The sequence below is a fragment of the Corvus kubaryi genome, unplaced genomic scaffold (genome assembly GCF_017639235.1).
Source record: "Corvus kubaryi isolate FWS band 111438036 unplaced genomic scaffold, C.kubaryi_AGA036_p1.0 37361, whole genome shotgun sequence".
NCBI lineage: Eukaryota > Metazoa > Chordata > Aves > Passeriformes > Corvidae > Corvus > Corvus kubaryi.
In genome coordinates, this window is record NW_024581118.1 from 4,633,387 (window position 1) to 4,657,139 (window position 23,753).

General features: G+C 42.9%; 2 protein-coding genes and 1 long non-coding RNA gene across 12 annotated transcripts in view; 2 read left to right on the forward strand and 1 right to left on the reverse strand.

Moving 5' to 3' along the window:
* The first annotated feature begins 131 nt into the window (after positions 1–131).
* LOC121667364 (torsin-1A-interacting protein 1-like) lies at positions 132–10,881 on the forward strand. The gene is made up of 5 exons (XM_042033938.1): positions 132–303; positions 3,691–3,792; positions 4,641–4,700; positions 7,220–7,279; positions 8,339–10,881. The coding sequence occupies exon 5, from the start codon at positions 8,371–8,373 to the stop codon at positions 9,130–9,132; it is 762 nt and encodes a 253-aa protein (XP_041889872.1). The 5' UTR covers positions 132–303; positions 3,691–3,792; positions 4,641–4,700; positions 7,220–7,279; positions 8,339–8,370; the 3' UTR covers positions 9,133–10,881.
* On the reverse strand, positions 9,877–15,399 carry LOC121667365. Its single transcript, XR_006017040.1, has 2 exons — positions 15,170–15,399; positions 9,877–14,171 (listed from the first exon to the last, which is right to left on the reverse strand). It is a non-coding gene; the product is annotated as an uncharacterized LOC121667365 (long non-coding RNA).
* CEP350 (centrosomal protein 350) overlaps positions 13,333–23,753 on the forward strand; it is a 72,718-nt gene continuing 62,297 nt past the window's right edge. For 4 of the 10 annotated variants that reach the window (XM_042033927.1, XM_042033935.1, XM_042033937.1 and 1 more), the window contains exon 1: positions 15,427–15,519. The gene's annotated coding sequence lies outside the window, so the exon portion shown is untranslated. Of the gene's footprint in view, positions 13,459–15,426; positions 15,520–15,604; positions 15,701–15,761; positions 16,171–16,202; positions 17,288–20,441; positions 20,717–23,753 lie in introns of those variants that run through there. The other 6 variants (XM_042033931.1, XM_042033936.1, XM_042033928.1 and 3 more) reach the window with 6 other exon arrangements.

The window sequence follows — 23,753 nt, forward strand, 5'->3', positions numbered from 1 at the left end:
GGGCGGGCGCAGCGGCGCGCGGTGGATCCTGTGGTTGAGGGCGCGGCGGCGCGGCGCGAAGTGCGGCGGGCGGGCGGGCGCCGTGGCGTTCCCTCGGGGGCGTCGGGACGGGGCCGCGCAGCTGGAAACGGCGGGGTCCCGGTGGGGCTGGTGCTCCTGCGAGGCTCTCTGGCCGGGGCCCGGTGCGCTTGAGCTGAGCTGCCGGCTGTGCCCCTCACCCGTTTCTCGTTTCAGGTGACGAGCATCACTTTGGGACCCCGGACTCCCTGACGCGACCCCCTATAAAGGCGTACAGATCGCCAGGTAGGCTTCAGCTCCCGCAGGTCACAGTCCGCGCCGCTGGCCAAGGGGCTGAAATAACCCAGACTTGGGGAAATGGCGTCTCTTGGGTTCTGGCTCCTTGGCAGGCGTTCCCGTGGCTCTGGCACGCAGGTGAGGAGATCCCGCGGTGGCTCTTACCCCATGCACGAGGGATGGAAGGAGAAGCAGTCCTCTAAAGGATCGGTGCATGCCGAGCACGCTGAAGCCCTTAGGGGGCTGCTTTTCCTAATGCATCACTTGGAGCAGTATTTTATCACAGCATCCGATTTTACTAGCACTGCTTGGTTTTAAAAGGCGGGATTTAAATAAGGCATCCTGAGCTGCAGAAATCAATCCCTCAGTGGCTGTGCTCCTTACAGGGAGCAGCATTGCTTATGAGGAAGTGCATAACTGGGGCTTGTCTTTCCTTTGAAACACCAGGCATGCTCCAGGACTTGCTCCTGGCCACTGGGCTGGACAAGCTGCTGTGTTAGTACTGTGTGGCACCTACTTGTTGCTTTAGTTGATGAAACCTGTGTCTTTCTCAAAACTGTAGAAACATCCCAGCGCTGTGTAACAGTCATGGGGCTTTAGCCTGTCCTTGCACCAGGAAACTGTGAATAACTTGTACTTCCTTCCCCTTTACTCTGTTTTGGAGCTGTACATTACCAGTGTGTTGCAGTGCTCAGGGATGAGTTGGGCTAGCCTGGGACTGTTCTCCATTCCCACCTGTGTTCTTGTCACCAAGAACTGTCTCCCCGTATTCTGCTCCAGAAGCAGAATTTCCAGGAGGCATGGAAAAAAATCTTATCTTGAGGAAGGAAGAGCAAGGTTATAAGTATTTCTTTAGGAAGATACAGAGGTTTGTCTGTGAAAAAAGCAGTGGCAAGCTCTTGCTCCCACAGGGTGGCTGACAGGGTATAATAGGCTTAGTGTTTTAAACGTGGCTGTGCTGCTTCAGGAGGTACTGCTGAGGGTTGGGTTTTTAATTAGATGGCTCTAAAAATGAAGCTCGTCTCCCCGCACCACCCTCCCCAGCTCTTAACAGCTGTATTGGATTATAGTCACAACAGGTGTAAAAGTGTGATAACAGACTCTTTGTTTATATAGAAGCAGAGGAGTAGTTTCCCCCCTCACAGTCCCCCCCATCTGTAGATGTGCAGTATTGTGCTTTTCCTGCAGAGTTTAGGGGATGGCCTGTGAGGCAGGGGAATAAGCAGGGTGGGTTGTTATGGGGGCATAGTTGTCCTGCTTCCCTGAGAACAGAATGGAAGCAAAACCACACCTTGGGAAACTGGTTTCTGGCTTCTGCTAAGAGGTTTTAAATACAGGTTAGGCAACTTGTCTGGGGAGCTGAGAAGCTTTAAGAAGAATTTGGAAGAGTTTTAAGAGCCTAAGAACCAGTGCATTGAATCAGGCAGCTTCTTGGTCAATGAGCTGAAGATACATGGTAGCAATCTCCATGGAAATTGTCTTTTACAGACCTTTCCTTTCTTCAACTTCTAACTCTTTAGGTAGTGGTTGATGCCAAGAAGGGGAGAGGAGTTAAGAGTAGGGACTGCCTGAGTAGCCCTCTTTAGACTCATAGATCCTTTTGGTTTTCTGGTCACAATTACTGGGAGATTTCCCTTGTAAACCTTGGTACATAATGAAATATTATGGATATGTGGTTTGGTATTCCTGAAAATTAAGTAATTTGGTGAGTGTCCTTGTTCTGAGCTTTGTGGACAATCAGTCACTAACAGTTTTTTAAGATGGATTTAAAACACAGGGGCCCATTCAGTGTGTGCAGATACTTCACTGTTGCACCTGTGATTTACCACAGTTTAAAACTTAGAGCTTTTTTCCCGTCTTTTGTGGTTTGGGTGGGTTCAGTGGTTTTGTTTTTCTCCTTTGTACGTTTGACATACACTGGCGTGCTGGAACTGCCAGAACACGTTAGAAAAAGGCTGTTTTCTTTGTTGAAGTAAAATCCCTAAACACTAGGTGGCAAGCTGTGCATTGCCCTTGGCATATGGTAAAAGAGCTACAGAAACACATTAAACCCCAGGAGAACCCTGGGCTGTTTAAAGAGTAAAAGGGCCCAGAGTGAATGTTAGAAAAAAATTTACCAATTGTATTCTTCGCTTTGCTGTTTGCTTTGCTGATGCTTGATAGCTGTGCCATGATCTCTGTCCCCCAGCTGTTCTACAGCTTTTTATTCTATACCTGAGCTTTTTCTTATTGATGCCTTAGGTTTTAACTTTCATATTTTTAAATCCTGTACTGCCTAGTGTGTAACTCTGAAGTTTCTTGTAGCCTGTTAACTTCTGCTCTCTCATGCTAGGGAGACATAACAAAGCCTCTCCAGGCCTGCTCTCCAAGGACACTCAGACTGTCCTAGGCCCAAAAGTATAAACCAAAAACCTCTAAAGGGGGGGGCAAGCTTGGGGAAACTACATCATTAGCTGAAGCTTTAATTGGAGAATTAACCCTGATGTGCAAATGAACCAAACTTATAAAAGTGTGAAGAACTCCTGACCTGTTGTCCATCTTGGGTCCGTTTTGAGAGTAGCCTCTGGCTCCCCAGGGGGTACCTTTGAAGGCCTTTCGAATAAACACCTACCTTTATTCCCTTATTCTTGTCTAGTCTCTGTTTTTAGGTTGCCTCTCTAGGCATCATTATCAGCCCCTTGCTTCTGGGATTGTACTTTATCCTTTCCTGTGTTTGGCTTCCCAGCCCTGACCTTTGCTCTGTGACCTCTGATACTCTACAGGGCTTTGTTCTTTCTAGTTAGTTACATTAACTAAGCTGGGTTTCACAGCTGAACAACTCTGTAATTTGGCAAACCTGCTGAAAGATGTTGGTTTAGATTCTTCCCAGCTACCTGAAGGGTGAAATTAGGTTGTCATTCTCTCTGTTAGGAGAGAACAAGACCCAACTAAAGGATGGCTTGGACTACTTTAAAAGGGGACTTATTTTCTGTATTTGCTTCTGTCTCTTTTCCCCTTTGCCCAATGCTGCATAAGACAGCACAATTGTTGTTTGTAAGTTGAGTGCCCAAAGCGGTGGGAAAAACTCTCTGTACTCCCATGGCATGTATTTGCTGGTTTGCACTGAATCCCCTTAGTGTAAGCAATTTCTCAGCTCCTAGTATTCATGTTTTTAAGCCAAGAACTCCTAAAAATTGATTTTTTTTAAAGAAGTGTGTGGTGGTGCAGACAGCTGTATTTCTAGTGAACTCAAATGTACTATAACCATTTCAAGTCTTAGTTGGCTTTTGTTGCATTTGGGAGTTCACAACTTGAAAGATCACTGATTTAGATCATGGCTGTTCTGAAACCACATCTTGGTCCTTCAGATTTATGATGTTGCCAATCCTCTCTTTGTTCTTTTTTTGCTCCTGACAGGTGGTACTACAATTCACTCTGAAGAGAATCCAGTAAAGGAAAATGCAAAGGCTTATGACAGTAACAAAACTGAGAAACCAAACAGTTGTACACCGTTAAAAGGTAACACCTTTTATCAGTACTTTTTCCATGGTGGAACAAATGATTGCTTAAATGTACTAAAATGACAACCATTCAGTTCTGTTAGAAAAGGGGAAGTTTTTGAGCTGAAATCTGAGTGGATGAAAAAGGGTTTTTTTTAAAAAAAAAAAATTTCAGTGTGTACTCCTGCCTGAGCCAAAGTAAAACTGATTGTAGTATGATGTTAATCTGCTTGGGTGTAAAACCTTAAGGTTCAAGAAAATGCAGATTCCAACTTTTTAAAAAACCACACGGGTGTTTATCAAGCAAAACAAAAAGAAGAGTAATATCATACCTGCCTCAAAAAACTGATGAGAGTGGATCTTTAATTGCCTCAGGCAAAGAAAACTAAAACTGTTCTTTTTCTAAAAAGGTGAGTTATCTTTGACTTTAGCAGGGGGAAGCTGACTACACCAAGTGATTTCAAAGTGCGGGAGCACTTTGCTTGTTGCTCAGAGATTTTTCTCGATGTGTGTTACAGAAGCAATGAGGAGATTCAGTGAGAAAAAAATGCGATCATTTTTAGCCACAGAAGGTAGTTATGTGTCTTTTCAAAATAAGACATTAGAAGAATGATTTATCATATTGGCAAAAGCAGGGTGAAGGGCCAAATTAAGCCCTTTCTAATAGATAACAGTAGCTTTCTCCAGCTCAGAGGGGTGCAAGAGGCTGTTTGTATGCTGTATGCTTGGTTTGTCAGCACAGCATATCTTCCTGCCCTAATAAGCTTTGAGGATTTCATAGAAAGACCTAAAAGCATGTATGGCTGGTCTGTCTTATTCTGACCTCTGATGTGGTAACTGAGTTCTTCATTTGTGCTTTGGTTTCAGAAATAAAGGCTGACTTCCTTGAGAAAAATCAAGGGTGCTACTCAACATCTACACCACTGAGTAAGTAAAACAAGAGAACCCAGTCTTTCTCTGTTGTTAGATGAAAAGGACAGAATTATTTTCCTTTCCTCTGCTTCTGGTTTTTCTTGTGCCCTGGGACACTGTCTGGGAAGATGGACAGACACTCAGGAGGCAGATTCAAATAGAAGCTGGAGAAGGCAGCACACTCCAGTCAGAGCCTTTCTGTGAGGTTATTCAACTTGCTGACCCCAGAAAATGCTCCACTTTCTCTTTTATTTTTCGTTTTGGAGTTGGCTCATGGGACAGTAAGTGCAGAGCATGGTGTAGAGGCATTGTGGGGGTGAGCTGAGGAAGGGAACAAAACCTTCACCTTTTGGTGGCAGTGAGTGTTAGTTTGTACACAAACCTTCCCTTTTGTCCCTTCCCTGAGAAGTGGTGGCTTGCTATGATTGAATTAGTTGTTCTATACTCCTGCAAAGGAGCAGCATTTTCTTTGCTGGCAAAATCTAGTCTGCTCACCTTGTGACCAGCTCCCAGTGTTTCAGACTTTTGGTTGTTTTTGTGGGTTTGTTGGGCTTTTTTGGTTTTGCTTTTTTTTGTTTCCCCCCCCACCCCCCGTTGGAAGAGTACTTGAAAGAAGAAGAAGAAAAAAAAATATTCCGACTTCTTAGTAATGTCTGGGTGCTTGTTTCTGTCCTCAACAGGTATGGGTATAGATAAACAAAGTTTTGTAAATCAGATTTCAGTCTGAAGAACCTGCAGGGGTTGTTTGCATTTTTGTTTCGTTTTGTTTATTAAACCATGGTGCCTGCAGGAAGAGAAGCTCATCTTGTGGTAGCTGTACATCTGTGAAATGCCTTTGAAAAATGGATCTGTGCTGGAACTTCTCTCTAGTCTGGTACTTTTACTTGTCTGTGCCACTCCAGGTGCTGCAGGAGTGATTAGTTGGGTGAAGAACTTCAGAAGATCGCTTAAAACACTGAAATCTTTAAGGTGTCTGCAGAAGTTATACTTTTTGAGTTAAGCAAGACGTAATTTACTTGGCCTTTGTGCACATTGTGTTGTAAATAAGGCATGATTCTTAGGCAGAGTAAGATCTGGTTTTAGGCTGTTTATTGAATTATTTTTTCCTTTAGTGTATGAGTTACAGCTATCACCTAAATATGAAATCTAATCTGTGCAAACAGAGCTGCATTGTGAAGTATTACAGAATCGAGGTGATTTTTGAGCTGTTAACACTTAGAAGATTGAGATAAGCTTAGCCAGTGACAAGCTCCATGGCTGTGCCCTTTTGGGGTGGGGGGTTGAAATTACAGAATAGGGCAGTTCATTAAGCCAGTTAAGCCCCAGCTTAAACCAGAGCTGCTTTTAGCACCTTCTGTGATTACATTCATACAGAAACAAGGTTATAGAGTTTATTTCAGTGTCTTTAAATAACTACTGCAGGGTATGTTTGTTCAATTTATTCTCAATAGTGCCATTGACAGTGCCCTGATTTGGTTATATATTATTAAAGAGCCTTCAGCTTTGAACCAGTTGCTGTAGTTCACAAGGAGCCAGAAACTCTCCTGTCTTTTTAATTAACTGGCTAAATGCAGCAAACATGCTGACCAAAAATTGCACAGTATATATTCATACTGGTCTCTTGGGAAAGTTGTTCATAACACTTTATGGATAATGCCTCTTGTACTTGGCTCTCTGAGCCCATTTGAATAAATAGACCAAAAGTATATTTTGAAGTTGAAAGCTTGCATTTTGCTTTAAAAGCATAATTCATCCCAAGAAACTGACTGCTGACAAAGCAGGCCTCCAACCCAAGCTACATGGAGAGGGAAAATAAGGCTATGCATTTAACATATTGCTTTGGTTTTGCTATTTATATCTTGCATTATGTTATTTTTCTAGTGTGTCCATTAATTAAGTTTCCATTTTTTATGTCTCTCAAATTCTTGAGCAAAATCAGGAAACTTAATCGGGACATGGGATCCTTGTGCAGAAAAGAACAGGTCGTTAAATCTCTTCCATTCTGTCACCTTGTACTTGAAATTGAGTATTATTTGCATGATTCTTCAAGAGTTGAAAATCTTTTGGGGTGATTTGCGGTGGAGTGGGGACTTGCACGTCCTATGCGAGATTGTCAGGATGGCTTGGGAACTGGCATTTGGCAAATAGCAGAGATGGAGAGTTGCTCTGACTGTTGAGTGAGACTTCTCGGGCTGGTGGTGGTGGTGAATTTCCCTTGTTCAAGGTTAATCTGTGGAGCAGAAGGGGCGAGTGATGTGGAAAAGAACCGAAACCCCTGTACGTGACACAGCCCCACCTGGGATGAGGTGACAGCCTCACCTTTGCTCCGGCTTAGCAGGACTGTGTTTGTCTCAGCAAGGTGCTTTGTTACCCTTTCTGTAAGCTTTTTGTGGAATTTTGTATGTAAAAGCATAACTAAGAACAGCTTTTCTTTGAAAATGATGCAGTTTGGTGATTCCAACTCCGTGCTGGAAAATTGGTTGTAATTGTTGGCTTAGTGTTTTTCTCATGTTCCTTTCTTAATCTCTTAACAGGCGGAAGTAAATTTCAGAATCAGTCTAGTAAAGAGAAGCAGTCACAGCCTTTGGCCAAAAGTAAGACTTCTGCTTTCAGTTCTGTTTCATGCTTCTGTAACATTTAACCATTTTCATGCCTTTCCAAGTATTACAGTTCTGGGGAGCTGGTGTTATGCTGAGGGTCCTTGCCAGAACAGATGATTTGCTTGCTAGGACATGTCATCAGCATGAAGGAGGGAAGGGTGTTGTATAATGAGTAACATTTTCACCTGAATATAAGGTCTTTCATCTGTAATGTTTACAAAATCAAAACGGAGGCAGGGCTAGTGGTGGTGGTGCTATTTAACCATTGTTGTGTTGCTGCCCTGATAAAAGTTAGGGTATAAAAAGGTAGCAAAAGGAATGCAGTTCATCCTGTTTCCAGGAAGATTGGTGTATTTTGTCACTCATTTTACTGGGAACAGAATCGAGCCTTTTGCTTGTAGTACGTGAAACAAGTGTTCATTTAACTGTTCAAATACGAAACCAAATCCGAATACCTGGTATTTGATGTGCAATGTTTGCTGTGTGTACTCTTTGTGAAGCTCACTGCTCCAAAGGCCACAACGTTTTCTGATAGTGTTGACCACCAGTGTTTGAGATGCAAATACTGCTGCAGGAACTATTTTTACCCTTACAGGAACAGGAAAGAGAAATAACAGAAAGCTTTCTGGCGCAGCCAGGTTTTCTATACGACATTTTCTGCAGAGCATAAATGTAGGAAAACCTATGACCTTTTTCAGAACCATTTTAAGCTCGTGGTTTGGATTTTATTAAATTGAATGGAATATTGATGAACTTTAAGAGCTTTTTAAGAAGAAGGTCTAATTTAGTCAATCTGGGAACATGTACAAATGTTCTTTTTTGTAAATGCTGTCACTTCACAAAATTGCTTAAGAAGTTCAAAACTGTGTTCGGGTTTGTTTTGTGGTTTGTTTGGGTTTTTTTAACTAGATTGTCTTTTCTATGCTCTTCAACTACTGTACCACTGTTGAGAATGGGATGATTTCAGAGTTTCCTCTTATTTTCCTTTCACTTGTTGACTTCTGATGCCTTTTAAAACATTGTTTTCTTCTTGTTTGCTCCCTCTCTCCATAGATGATGGTGAATCGCAGAATGGATTTCACAAGATGTGGGCTTGGTTCCTGGTTCTGTTAATTAGTGTCTCATTGCTTTATGTCCTGTGGAGTGGATTTTGGGGTGAAACCTCCTCAAGTAGAGATGCTGAAATTCTGCAAGAGTTTCGGGCCCGGATGAAGAAACTAAAAGATACTTACCAAAGTCAGGACCCCAATCTGTGGAGAAGAGCTCATGTGTTCCTTGAGAAACATCTGAACGCTTCCCATGTGCATCTGGAGCCGGCTATCTTGCTGCTGACAGCTGGCCGGGAAGCTGAGAAGGCCCTGAGGTGCCTGAGTAATGAGATTGCTGACGCTTTTGCCTCCTCCCAGAATGCCACTACGATCAGGATCAACGGGGTGGACAAGGCTGTACTGGACAGTGACCTCGTCAAGCTGGAGGTGGACACGGCGCTCAGCTCCGGCTTCAGAGAAGGCAAGAAGGTGGCAGTGGTGCATCGCTTCGAGTCACTGCCTGCAGGCTCCACCTTGATCTTTTACAAGTACTGTGACCATGAAAATGCAGCCTTTAAGGACGTGGCCCTTCTGCTGACAGTTCTCCTGGACGAGCAGTCGCTGAGGAAGAGCTTCACCTTTCAAGAAGTGGAGGAGAAAGTCCGGGATTTCCTCTGGGCAAAGTTCACTGGTTCAGATGTTCCTAGTTCTTATAATGGCATGGACACAGATAAGCTGAGTGGACTGTGGAGCCGGATATCTCATCTTGTGTTGCCTGTTTGGCCTGAAAAGGGCCTCCCTCTGGAGGGATGCACATAAAAGTTGCTAGAGAGCACTTGGGAAAGGAGGAGGATGCAAAATGTGTGTTGCAAGGCAGAACAGGGAGGAACTTTGTGTGGCTGCTGAGCTCAGGCAGCAGCAAACCTGTCCTTTCTGTGCAGAGACTTTCCACCAACTGGCAGGGTTGTTTCTGCCAAAGCAACTGGGACTTCTCTAAGTAAACTACAGAGTGTAACTTGCTGGTTGTTGGTAAATTGCATTCAGTGATGCATTCAGCCTTGGTGTCCTGGGGCTGGACGTTGCTGTGCATCACTGCAGAGTCGCTCATCTGCCTCTGAACCTGCCTTGATGCACTGTTGGCTTTGCTGTGAGGATCCTTCTCTGGTGGCGCATAGAGCTGGTAGCACATCTGACAAGGTAACAAGAATGTAAAAAACATCACCTTCATCTGCCAGAATTGCTTACTTTTCTTCTAACATAGGAAATAAACTGAAAATGATGATTAAGTGATGTGAGTCTAAGCACAAGCTTTTTCCTGATCCATTAGGTCACAACATAGATGCAGCTATCTCTGGCCACTTGTAGAAGTGGCAAAATTGTTTCAAAGATCTGTGACTTGTAGAGAACCTTCCAGCAAGCGTTCCTTCCTTAAACAAGCCTGCCCCAAACAGTTCTGGAGAGAGAGGAAAGCTGAGGTACAAAGGTTGCTTAAAGGCAGTAGTGCTAGTGTCAGTTAAATAATCCCTCAGTACCTCTTTGCCTGGCCGCTTGCAGGAGTTCTCTACTCCTTTTCAAAGTTTTGCCAGTCTTAAAATTTGGATGGAAATGATAAAATGTCAGCCCTGTGTACATACTATCTCCTTTCCAAACAAAACTTTAGGAAGACATAGGTTATTTCTCATTTTACTAAGATAATTATTTTTGCATTGAGAGAATCTATTTATTTGTGGTACCTGATACCTTAAAAAAATAACTTTTCTTCTTGTACCTGTGTATAACCTGCTGCTTGCTGTATAAATTTCTAGCAAAGAACAGATTTGCAAAGCATGCTTTTAAAATGCTTTTTAGTCTCTCATGTCAAGAATTCCTCACACCAGATTAAAAACAAGTACCTGTTTCTATTGTTAAGTACTTTGTGTAAAAAAATAAAGAGAATAGCAGCACTTCCATTTCATTGCTGTTACTTCATCCTCTGAGCTATTGGTCCATGTACATTTGGTTTTATTGAGTATGAGGGGGAATGTGTGAAGATGCTCTCAAATTAATATGTTTTCTTGTAACAGCTGAGAGATTGGGCCCATCCTTCATTCACAGGCCCCCTGAGCTGTCCTGTTGCAAAAAAAAATCCTTTTCAACCAGGAAAACCTGTTGAGGAGCTGGAGCTTCTGGCTTCTTTGTGCAAGGCAAGGTTGGGGGTATGAAGTGGAATCAACCAAAATCCCCTGAAGCATATAAAAGAGCAGAGTTTGAGACACAGAGCTGTGGTCACTTAAACCAGAGGTGGATTTGTTCTAACTATTGAGAGCTGGCAATGGATAATGCTTCCTATTTTAATAGGCAGAAATAAAAACAGTAAGAAGACATGGAAGTGCTGTTGTTCTGGATGTTTAATAGCTCAGGAAGGAAAAGATGGCATTTACACTTTGAACATTTCACTGGACAAATGTTTTTTATTAAAAAAAAACCTGTGACTTATTTTCAAATGTGTCCGCATAGCATATTTGTTTGTATATTATGTAAACTATTTTAGTAATGATTCAAAATAAATGTACTTGTTTGTTTTATAAAGCTGTTTTAAGACTTGCCATTGAATTTTAAGTGGTCAGAGGTTTTTTTCCCCCCCATGTTTAAATTGCTCATTTCACCTTTGACCAACTACAGACACCTAAAATACAACCTTTGGCAAAATTTAGAACTTTAGAGAAAGTTGAGTGGAGTGGTAGACACTGTGATGCAGATGCATGTATTTCATAATGTGAGGGCTTTTGTCTAACAGGGAATGTTTCAGGAAATGGCTGTGAATTGTTTTTTACTTGGTGTTCTTGTATTAATTCCCCAGTTCTGATTTCAGCTGGAACTAATGATAAGATATGGTTCACTTGTTTCATTAGCCTGATACAAGAGTCAGCAGCTGACAAAAGGGATGACTTCATTCTTGTTCCACTCCTAGCTGCATGTTCTGTACCTTTGGTGTTGCAAACAAGTGCACTGTGAACTGACTGGAGGGACAGTCTTACTGAAAAGTAACTTAAAAATTATCAGAACTGGCCACCACAAAAAAAAAAAAAAAAAAAAAAAAGACAAAGTTGTGACATAAAGACAGGAGATTCCATACACATACAAATAAAACATCTTTAATACAGGCTTTTTTCTGTTTCTAAACCTTCTCTTCCTTACAGGTATTACAGAGCTATATTCCTGGTTTGAGAGAAAATAGGATGGTGTCTGGAAATAAAGACTTAATGTTGTGCTGGGAAAGGAAAATAACTTTTTTTGTTGTTGTGAAGTATGGGGAAAGCCTACAGAGGTGTATTTCCAAATATATTGTACTGCTTAGTCTGAAAAAAAATGAAAAACAAGACAGTATAGTCAGTTGCCCTTTCCATAGGAAAGGCTCAGGATTAGAAGACTCTTCTGCTCTTGAAGCAGCAGGTCCTTTTATAGCTGTTGTGGCTTTGTCCTTAAAAGGCTTTCATTAAATATCCACAGGTACTTAATGCAGATCTCATTAAGCAACTCCTACTCAGCCAGAGGTGAAGAGTAGTGTCTGTCTGTGTTCCTCACAGGCAGCTGATTACTATCCTCCTTGTATAATTATTTCATTGCCTGGGGCAAACGGAGCCATTTGATGTTTTCCAAACTGTAAAATAGTTTGGCTCCTTCTAGAGCAATCTCAGTTGTGAAGTTGAAGTGTCCCTGACTGTCAGCAGATCAGGAAATTAGTCTGTGATGGAAAAAATGTGAGTTTACAGAGCAAGGACACTAGATCTGCCTTGGGCTGAGAAGGGGCCTTTTCTTCTGTGGCCTTTAGCAAAAAAACTTTGGGTAGAATGTGATCTTTTGAGGGGCTGAACCAGCTACACCCCAAGTTGCAGACAAGAGTTCCAGCACTCTGGAAATGGTCAAAGTGCTCCTTGGGTTGGTGAGCAGACAGACCTGCAGCTGCTGAGAGCCCCTTGCAGGTGGAAGGGGGAGCGTGGCCCCTCTTCTGCTGTCACCTGTGGGCACCTGCAGGACGGAAATGCCTCATTGCCTTCAGCCGTGGATGTCGGGAAGGGGATCCAGAACAAAGCACTGCCCATCTGTTGTTACCTCGTCTCTCACGCCCTGCTCTGAGTCATGCTGTGCTGTGCTGAGTTTGGAGCATGCTAAGCAGGTCTGGAAACAGGAATTAATTTTTTCCCCCATTTTTTCACATCAACAAAATCATACTTTCTGCAAATTTAAAAAAAAAAAAAAAACTAAAGCAAAACACCAAACGCGAAAAACCAAAAAAAGCCAACAAAAAGTTGTGGTTTTCATATCCTTGTTTTTGAAAATTATATCTGTTTTGAATGAAAAGTCCAGCTCAAACTGAGTGCAAAAGGTAAGGTGAGAGCGCTGTGTTAAGGTAAGCATAAAAGTATTTGCTGTACAGAACACAGCTACATGCACAATCTGCAGTGCAATTGCCAGCATGCTGTATTTAGGAAAAAGAATCTGGTTTTGGAGGGCTGTAATGATACATGAACAACTTGCCAGATTCTGTGTTAGGACCCTGTGGTACAGCTGGAAAACTGTGGGAAGAAATCCGAAGTGATGCCTTTATTTTATAAGAGAAGAATTTTTCATGCATTGTTTCTGCTGTTGGATGAACTGCAAAGTTGTAGGAGGAGTACAGAGAAGAGAGGGGGGTGTCCTGGAGTCCTCACAGCTGTCCTGTGTCCTGTTTTATTGTCAGCTCCTGACAGTTGGATTTATAATTGTATGCCTGGAAAATCTCATTCCATGTCCAACAGGTGGAAGCACCCTTCCCCAAATTCCTCCATGGCTCTTGGGAGCCACGTCAATCAGGGAAAGGGGGGAGGGAATCTGGGGGCTCTTGGCTGCAGTAGCCAGCTGCCCCTTTCTAATTTTAGAAGGGGTGTGCAAGAACAGTGTGGAGTGGAAAACTTTCCAAACCTCTCTCTTAAAGCTGCAATAACCACGGTAGTGAAAGATGAGAATGTGGCTCTTAACTTTCAACTTACTGTGTGTCTCCATCCACCACCTCCAGTGCTGGGGCAGTGCTCGCTGCTGTTCCCTCGGCTGCTCTGCCCTTCAGGGAGCTCATCCAGCTGGAGTGTGCTCAGCTCCTCCTGTTCTCTCAGCTGTGGCTCTTTGCAGGTAAACGGCTTCTTTATTTCTAATCACTGAGAATTTCACAAGATAACTGCATTTTGCACAAGAAGGCCTTTCTCTTTTTCTTTCTCTTCTCGTGTAAGATGTTTGCCCATCAGAGCTTTCCACTCACTGTAAGGGAATCTTTGAAAGTGTAATCTGAAGTGTTACAATTAGGTTCCACTGGCAGACACAGAGAATAAATAGAAGCAAAACCAGAATACAAACACCGCCTTTTAATTTTATTTGACTGAATGAAACCAAACGATTTCCATGTTTGAGAAAATCCTAATGTGATGCCTAGTTTGCCTGGAGATGAGAAGGAGGAGCGTGAAACTAGACTAACTGCTTCCAAGCAGAAAAGAGAAACTATGTTTAAAAGCATAATTAAAGAGGCAGTGCATTACGAAAGTGCTGAATAATTTAAATAGGCTGCCAGTCCAGCATTATTAAGCAGTAAATTTAAGCAAACACTATGTGATGATAGGGAATGTAACAATTTAATGTGCCCTAGTCTGCAATCGGGGCTCCCATACATTGCAGTAATATTGTTTTCACTGACTGATATTGCCATTATTATTATTATTACTTACACTCTGCTGCATTTGGGAGCAGCAAGTTGTTCTTTGAGGACTCAGGAGGGAATTTGGCACTACTTACCACTTTTTCCCATTGGAACTGTGCTTGTCTTTCCATGTTCATGCATTTTTTTCGCTCACCTGGCAAAACAATATAATTTCCAAAGGTTTAACCGCTGACATCTCGAGCTTGCCTCTTCTTTCAAAGGAGGTATGCTTATGCAGGAAAATGTACTCCGTAATTAGTTTGTGTATGTAAAAGACCCAAATTAAGGCTAAATGAGTATCCTGTAATTGTGACGTGATTGAGTTCTGCATTGCCTAAACCTCATCACTGTAATCTCTCAGTGTTTAGGGTGTTTTCCTATGATGTTCCCACACTGGAATAACTTACATGCAAAACGCTGACCATTTACCAGAGGAGAGGCTATGTAAAAATAGTTTAATCCTTTTTAGTGGAGTTTTAAAAAAAAAAAAAAAAAAAGGAAATAAGTAGCTTCAGTAGTTACCGTGATCCCTTGGTGTTTGGGGTAGATAACTCTCCACCCCACGCTCCCCCAAGAAATTTGGCACAGAACAATCACACTAATGACTGAAAACCAGACTGGGGAAGTTGTAGACAGGCCCTGAAGGGAACATTCCCAAAATAACTGTAGGAAGAAATTCTTTTTTCCTATTCTAATAACTTTCCTTCTTCAGTGGAAATAATTTTGCCATAGCTGGATAATATCTTAGACCTATTTTTGAAACGTGGGTGGTTTTAATGCATCTTCGGGGTGGAATCTATGCCTTAGAAGTCAGTATACTAACAAATTCTTCCGTGTCTGTAATGAGTGTTAAAAGTGAAATGAAGCCCGTGGTACTTAGTCATGTCTCTGAAGTTCTGCAAATGTTGATTTAAATTTAAATTTGGCAGAGTGTAATTGGAGACGCTTTCATTTGCAAAAAAAAAAAAAAAAAGGAATTATTTTTCTAAAGGTGACTTAGCTATGAACACAAATGACTAAAAAGCGGTGCCCTATTTTCGGCTGGAGCCGCTTCAGCAATGCCAACATCAGCGCTGCGTTTAATTAGCATTGCCAACTCCTGCGTTCGCACCAACACCCGGGGCTCTGCATAGAAAACGCAAGGGGACCTACCCGGCAGGTCAAGCCTGTTGAACTGCGAGGGGAAAAACAAAAGCTTCGAGGGAAATATTGGCGAAGGAGGCTCCCCGAGGCTGAGGGAGGGCAGGGCGGCCGCGCCGCACACAACATGGCGCCCGAGGCCCGGCGGGACGGCGCCATGCTGGGAAGGTCGGCGGCCGCCCGGTTCTCGCGAGAGTTTCCGGTGCGCCGCCGCCGCCGCCGCTCCGTGTCAGTTGCGGGCCGGTAATGGCGGCGCTGAGGGGCCGCTGAGGGGCCGCGCACCGGGCTCGGGCCGCCCTCCCTCTGTCCGCCCTCCGCGGGATGTGCCGTGACCTGCCGCCGGCGCAGCGGGCGTCCACCAGGTGAGGAGGCGGCGGGAGTGGCCCGCGCCGCCGCCCCAGGCCGCGGTCGGCCGGCGGTGCCGCCCCGCCGGGGCGTCGGGCGAGGTGGGGCCGGGGCGGGCCCGGCCCGAGGAGCTGCCGGCTGTCAGTTGGCTCGGCCGCTCCGCCCGGCTCCGGCGTCTCCGCGGCATCCGCCTCACCCGTTAAGTCGCTTTCTTTTTCTAGTTTTAATTTGTTTTCCGCTGCTCGTCGTACCTGGGGGTCGCGGATGAAGGGAGAGGGTTGCGGTGTTGCGTTTCGCTGTTGTCTTTTCGCGTTGTGGGGGAAACCGCCGACCCCGGGTGTTTCTGCGGAGAAACAGAAACAGAGCCCGGGTGGCCCCGCCGCCCTCGGAGCCGCCCCGAGCACCGGGACGGCGCTTTTAAAGTTTAAATGTGCGCTTTGCTCGTGCCCGTGCTGTGCCGGGCGTCCTGCCCCGGCATTGCGGCATCGCTCAGTGTCTGCCCGCTCAAAGTCCTCCTGACATCTCCGGGAACGTCTGCCCCGAGCGTTCTCTGACTTCATCGGTGCCATTCACTGTGCCTGTTTGGAGGCATAAAGGCTTTTCTACGAGTGTGACTGTGTTGTTTTTTTGGTGTTATTTTTTTTTTCCTGTGGATGCAGTTTTGTGTGGTATGTTGCCTGCTGTCGGTGTAGTTTTTGTGGAATAGTTAGGGTGGTCAGGCACTGGAGTAGGTTGCCCAGGGAGGTGGTGGAGTCACCGTCCCCGGAGGTGTTGAGGATGTGTCTGAATGTGGCGCTGAGCGATGTGGTTTAGTGGTGTAAGGGATCCAGTTGGTGAATGATTGGACTTGATGATCTTAAAGGTCTCTTCCAGCCTTGACGGCTTTCTGAGTCTCTGATTGTTTCTGTCTCTGGATATAAGCTCTAGCTCAGCAGCTGTGCATCTCCTGGCGCATTGAGTAAGTTTGCAGGTAGAGGTTTTTCTGTCAAATAGCTTCATTGTGTAGATGAACAATCCAGTTTCTTGAAATGGAAAATTTAACACTTGACTGCTCAGTTTTGGGGGGGTTGCCATCTTAAGCTGCTTCGACTCTTATACTGATTTGAAAACTCTAAGTACGGTGACCAAAAGTGTTTGTGGGACAAACGTGTGGAGCTGTGCGTGATTCACTGCTTAGCATGTAAGTTCTCAGTGTTCTGTCAGGCTGTCTGCTTGGTCGGGGTAAGTTTTGCTGTCTCTTTGCTACAGTTCTGGTTGCTGCAACAGTTTCATTAGGTAATGCTTTAGATAATTAAATGCAACTGAGGGTGTGGCCACGTGAACACTGTAAACTGTCGAAAGCTTCGGTTTCTGAGAGTGACGCTACTTTAAACAGAAGGTATCCTGCACCCACTAAACAGAGCAACTTAATTTATGTAGTAATGGCACATTTCTGCAAGGGGCCAGGGTGCCATAGAAATTACGTGCATCCAAAGGAGCGTGGGCAGCAGCTTGAGGGAGGTGATTGTGCCCTTCTGCTCTGCTCTTGTGAGACCTCACCTGGAGTGCTGCTTACAGTTCTGGTGTCCCCAGCACAGAAGGGACGTGGAGCTATTGGAGCAAGCCCAGAGGAGGCCACAAAATCGGTAAGAGAACTGGAGCACCCCTACTGTGAAGACAGGCTGAGAACGTTGGGGCTGTTCAGCCCGGAGCATTGAAGATTGCATGGAGACCTCACAGCATGTTCAGTATCTGAAGGGAGCTACAAGGAAACCAGAGAGGGACTCTTCGTCGGGAACTGTAGAGGTAGGACAAGAGGGAATGGCTTCAAGCTGAGAGACTGGGTTTAGATTAGGTGTTGGGAAGAAACTGTTCCCTGTGAGGGTGGTGAGGTCCTGGCACAGGTTGCTCAGAGCAGCTGTGGCTGCCCTATCCCTGGAAGTGTCCAAGGTCAGGTTGGACAGGGCTTGGAGCAACCTGGGATTGTGGAAGGTGTCCCTGCCCATGGCTGGGAGTTGGAACTAAATGATCTTTAAAGTACCTTCCAACCCAAACCGTTCTAGGATTGTATGTTGCTGATTGGCGTGGATCATCTTGTAGGCTGCCTAGGCTGGGTGTGGTGGTGACTGAAAGAAAGTGATTTTACAACTATGAAACGTCTTGTTTGTGTGGATTTGTTAAACTAAGCTTTGGTGCATGGCTCAGGTTTGCCACGGTAATGCTTAATGATAAGCCAGTCCCAATGTGGATCATGTCTGTTATGTCTTGAAATAACTTTATTGGTAATTTGTGTCACCTCAGCAAAAGCATCCTTTAAATGGATAAAAATCTAGTATTGGAGTTGCTACATCTGTACTGAAGGTTTTGTTGACTTGGATGTAATGAACTTTGTGTCTCCTTTCACCTGTCTGCCAGACATACAGGCATTTTTAGCTTTCTGCTAAAAAAGTTAACTTGTATCAAGCAGACTTGTGGAAAAAGTCATTAATGTGTTTAGTCTCATCGACTTTAGAGTGCTCAGATGAGGCTGCAGTCCTATGAAAGTGTTCCCAGTTAGGCGGGTGTTTGAAATCAGGAGTGTCAGTGCACGCAGCACTGAGATTTATTCCGTGTTACCATCTCTGGGAGGTGAGTGAAGCTGCACAATGTAACATGAATGGTGTGATGTGCTGCTCCTGCTGCTGCTTCTTTCCTCCCACTTTGACTGTTCTGCCAGCAGCCTGATAAACTCAAAGAAAAGTCACCGTAAAAGAAAAATTATTAATTTTCTGCCAGGTTAGTGATTTGAATTGGCTTGTGATGCAGTCAGGTGAGCGTTGCATCTATGACAGAGTGACATGATTGCTAGAGAAGGTAGGGAGGAATACATGCATTCCTTCATCACTGTGGAGCTGCTAAGTCTGCTCAACTCTACTTGGAAAATTTACATCAGAGATCCACCTTTTTATCAGTAGAGCAGGACTGTTTAAACTCTGCTACTGATGTACATAAACTAATTCATGCTATTCAAATCAATAAGTGTTAATATGAGATCAGGTGTACTGATGCAATAGTGATAACAAAAGGACTTTGGTAGTTGAGTGCAGAAAGAAAACTTTCCCAGTGCAGTCAATATATTAGGCATGTGGCTGGAGTAGAACAGGAGTGTAAAATTTATCCATAGATGTAAGTGCTTGGAAGATAGATGTGTATCATTGTGCTAATGATATAATAGGCTTTAATGGACTGCTCCATTGAGAATAAAATTACTTGTATGCCTAAGTCTGAAACCTTTGTCAATATACTAGAGAAAGAATAGAGCAAATAAATGAACTAATCAATTATACCAGGCCAATTGAAACGTAGTGAATGCTAACAGAAATTCTGGCTGTGTTTTAGCTTCCTGAGAACACTTCTCACCGATGGCAGAATTTCTCACTAAGTCAGATCCATGGCAATGCACCAGGTGGAGTTCTCACACTGAAACAGAAAAACTTTTAAAGGGATGGTGTTATTTAAATACGGGAAAATATCTTACTGCTACTTTTAGCTAGATCAAGAAAAAGTCTTTCAGCAGAGTCCTGGTATCTGCCTCTGTAATGCCTGGTCAGAAGCAGAGCTGGTGATCACTGTTCAGATTATCATGAGGTTTTTGTGTTTGGGGTTTTTTGACATCTTGTGTTGTTATTGAGACACTTCTTAGATGCTCCTTCTGAATGCAATTCTGAGCAGAGGCATCAAAGGTGAGAAAGTGGCATTTGGAACATCTTCCCTGAAGTTTTCACGCACTTTGAAGGAAAATAGTGATCATCCTGCAGTTGACACAGCTGCAGATGAAGTTGCTTCTCTGCCCATATGTCTGTGGTCGTGATGAGAGGTTGAAAGCTGTTGTCTTTCTCAAAACTGACAGGTCTGGTTCTTGTACTTGGCTGAGAGATTTGCCTGTAAGTTCTAGGAAGACTCCCTCACAGTGGAGTGTTCCTTGTGAGATGAGACAGGACTTGAAGAATTTGAGCATATTTTGCTGAATGGATTTATTAGGGGCCACAAGAGTTGAAATCTTCTAATGTGCGGTTTCTGGTAACTGGAGGTGGAACCAGTGAACAAGCGCTTGTTTTGAAGGCTGAGGAAACAAAATGCAGGAGTACTGTATTGGTCCTAGAAACTGGGGTATTTCCTTTTCTATCATAAATGCTAAGATCTTTGAAGTCAAAGGAGATACAGAACTTGTGAATGGATAGGCAAACCCTTGTGTGCATCTCCTTAATAAATGGATGCATTCTCTGTGCCTTCGTACTCTGATTTCTTTGCGAACAATGAATCAAGTTACACTAGCTGTCACAACATTCATTTCAATAGATTTCCTCAGAGTACCTCCTGGCACGTCATGCAGCAGACGAAGACATCGAATGCATTTCACTTTCAGTAAAACTACTAGTCTCTTTTTAGGGCCAGTTTTATCTTTTTTATCACTTCTACATCACTTGTGATGAAGCAGAGACACTTGCAAGTTGCCATGTCTTTTCATGGCAAAAGGATGTGGTAAATGTCCTTTCTCAGCATACAGTTGGAAAGAATCAGATTCAGAAATGTTTCATTTATAGAGAAATCTTCACTATAGTTTGGATGCAAATTTAGTAGCTGACTGATGCCAGTGATTTAATCGTGGAACTCATGAAACATATTTGTATTTTCTACTGGTTTTTTTGACATTTGATGGATGTGTGTTTATGTCATTTATCTTCCTGGTTAACAGCTAGAGGTAGTGACACATGCTTTGAAATTCTTAAATGCTCTTCTATCTGCAAGTGTGTGGTGTATCTTGATTGTTCTTTTTTTGTACTGCCTTAGTATCCCTAAATTTTTTTTTATCTAGCTTAAGACAGATCAAATTTTATTTAATTTCTTTTGAAGCTTTTTTTATTATTCTAATTATTTTCCAAAGTAATAATGATTGGAATGTGAGTTTTTCTGGTATATTTACTTCTTGTATTACAAGACAAAATACTGAATATTATCTAAAATTAGATCATTTAGAGCAGGTAATGTTCATGAGCTCCTTGGGCATTGCTGGTGTTCACTTCCTTTGCATTTCATTTGAAGGCTTATTGTATAAATGAGCATTGGAAGGAGGTGGAGGGAGGACCTGCCTCATTCTGCAGTGTCAGCTGTAGATTCTGGAGATGTGGAAGTTTTTGGACAAACACGTCATGCATTTGTTTGTTGTGCTGGAATTTGTCCTCAGTCCTGAGGAAGGTCAGTACATTGCCTGCATCTGATGGTGTTGAAAGGCAAAGTTTTCTCAAAATGTGCTCTGGCCAAAAAAAGAGTATGTTACTCTTGTATCAAAAAACATTTTAAAAGCCCATATACATAACCAAAACAAGTCTTAGAACAATGTATTATGGATATTTTTAACTCTCACTTAAACGGGATAATGCAATATGGTAAGAACTCGGGTTCCGGAAAAATGAGTAGATTAACGTTATTTTTATTCCAGACTCAAGCATATCATAATAAATTGTAGTCTGTGGTATTTGAGAAGACATGGAAAGTGTTTCTGGCATCTTTAAGTATAATTTCCATCACTTTCAGTAGACTGGCTCAGCAAAAGAATTTGCTTGACTGGGTCTGACTGTGCCTGTCCACCTGTGTCTGTTACTGCCAGCAATGCAGAGCTTTAGCTGCACAGACAGGAGGATCTTTAAGATTCAAAAGTCATCTTTGTATTTATACATGGAAACTTAAAATGTTTTTGCAAACAGGAAAAACTATCCCGAAAACTGGTTCTTTGTGTCTGTGTCCATTTCCTCCACAGACAAGTCTGCACTGTGTGAGGTGTGGGTGCAGTGGGACGCATTGGACCAGGGTGTATAGACTCCCATGGTGCCCTTGAGCTCCACTGGTGTCTCCACTGGTAAGAAGAAGGTGAATGGTTCTTGTTTTCCCCAGTCCCACTGTTCTCCTCAAGGCAGAGGCAGAGCAGCTTCACACATTTGCTTCTGGGGAGCAACAGCCAGTACAGGACTGAGACTAACTTGACTGTTCCATCCCTTCTCGTTCTGCTTGCATGGAGGTTGTTGCTTATAGTATGACATAGATAAAACTAATAAAGCAAAAGGAACAGGCAAAATTCTTTTAGCCTGTACTAGACCCCCAGTTCACTTTGCTTTACCATATAATCCTATTGACTTTCTGCCTGAATAAGGCAAGAGAGACCCAGACATAAAGAAAGGAAAATATGGCTTCTTTTATTGGCACTGGTGCCTCGTTTTTGCTTAAACTTCATGAAATGTTGTCCTTGTGTGCTGTGTACCCAGTTTGTAGCAAAGTCTGCTATGTGGATAAAACATTTGAGAATATCTCGTAGAAGTCATTGTTAACAACTCATTTCATTCCATGCTCTTAGCAAACCTTCATCTTTTCTTTGGTGGTATCCCTTTTGTTTAGTATCCCTTATGTTGTTATAAGAAACAATGTCTTGAGGAGTACTGTTCCCTGTGCATACTGTGGTTTTGTCCATAGCCACTACATGTTAGTGAAAATAGCAGTGGGTAATCTCTTGCTCACGTCTTCGTCTCTGAATTGGCACAATTCAGTTTCCTCTCCTGTTTCCTTGTTCCAGTGCCATGACTTCTGAACTTCCTCTTTCCTTTTCTTACCAAGTCTGTGCTTCTAAGAAAAAAATTCTTATCGAGGATACTTGAAAAAACTTCCCAATTGGCCAATACACAAGTTTCTTTTCTTCCTTTTTGCTGCTCTCTATGCCAGTTCTTCAAAAGTTCATTGCATTTCTCTCACCTTTCTACCTTTCTTATTCTCTTCGTTTTTATATCCTGTTTCTCTCACCATTTTTCTTTTCTTTTTCCCAGTCTTGTTTTTAATCTCTTCATATTTTTGTATATCTTTGCTAAGCATATTCTACTTTCATATCTCCTGCTCTTTTTAAAATGTTGTGCTCTTAACTATGTTCACTTCTTGTTTTGTTGTCTGTTGTACCTTTTGATGCCATCCTCGGTATGTTTAGTATTAAATGTGTTGGTTTCTCATGTTCCTTTTTTATGTGGCAATGGTCTTCTCTTTGTTTCCATTTCCTCCTTTCCGGTGCTTTCTCATGCATTTTCTGATCTGTCAGTTCTCTTCTGTGTCTTCTTGTAGGAACAGTATTTATAGAAGAGAGTGGTTGTCATGTCCTGTATCCATCCCCCCGCCCAGTTTCTTCCAGGAGTTTGGAGTAAATTGTTTCCTTTCGTGTTTCCTCTTAGGTCCTCATCTGTAGCAGTTCTGCTGTGCCTTTTCTTGTGTACTTTTTTTTTTTTTGGACATATGAGTAAAGAGTGAGATGGACACTTGGTGTGGGATTGAAATGTCAGAACACAATGGTGTTTGTATCTTAATCACTCACCCAAGGAGAGGCTTGGCAAACCAGCCTTGAATGGACCTGTGTGGGATGTCTGTGTCTCCCAGTGAGCAATCCAATAACCATGCGATTAGTTCTGTTGATTGTGCAGTCTTTCACCTTTTTTTCCAACAATTTTAATGTTCTCAAAGCCTTATCCAGCCTGCAGATAACCTTTTGCCATCAGTGCTATCTCCTCAAAAGTTCTTTGGCATTTCATCATTTGAGCTCAATCTCTTTGTTTAAGGTCAGTATTAAACAGAGGTGAATCATTTAGTTTAGCAGAACAAGATCTCTTTGAAGCAATCATTTCAGAATGTAGTTTTTATGTATTTTATCTAAAAGTTATTCATGGGACTTAGAGACAACTTCTGTATTGACGTAAAATGTACTTAACAAATAATTTAGATTTCCTTCATATAATTTTTTGTTTAGTATTATTCTCTGATCAATATTCATTTCAGTGTATTTTAGTGTTTAACTGGCCCACTACCCTGCATGCAAGTCCTGTAAGGAGACATGGTAACTGTGTCTGGATTTACTTCTTTTTTATTCCCCACCTCTTTCTTTACTTTGGGTAACATTAAAGACTCTTTTCTATCTGGTTTAACTTCTTGCAGAGGCAGGGTGTTGAATTGAATACAAGTACTTGGTTTTTTTGTAGAGTGCTGCTTATTCACGTAAGCTGTAGCAACAGAGAGAAGTTATTTTAGTAATATGTAGGAATACAAAGGTTTATGGGAAATCAACATAATTTATTTGTACGTAGGTTTGGAGAAGCTCATAAATTTCTCCCACCCTTCCAAAGGACTGGGAGAGGGACCCCTAAACCCCAGGCCCTCAGAGGTACGATTGCATCAGGACTGAAAACTACTGCAGTGTTGCCTTCCTGAA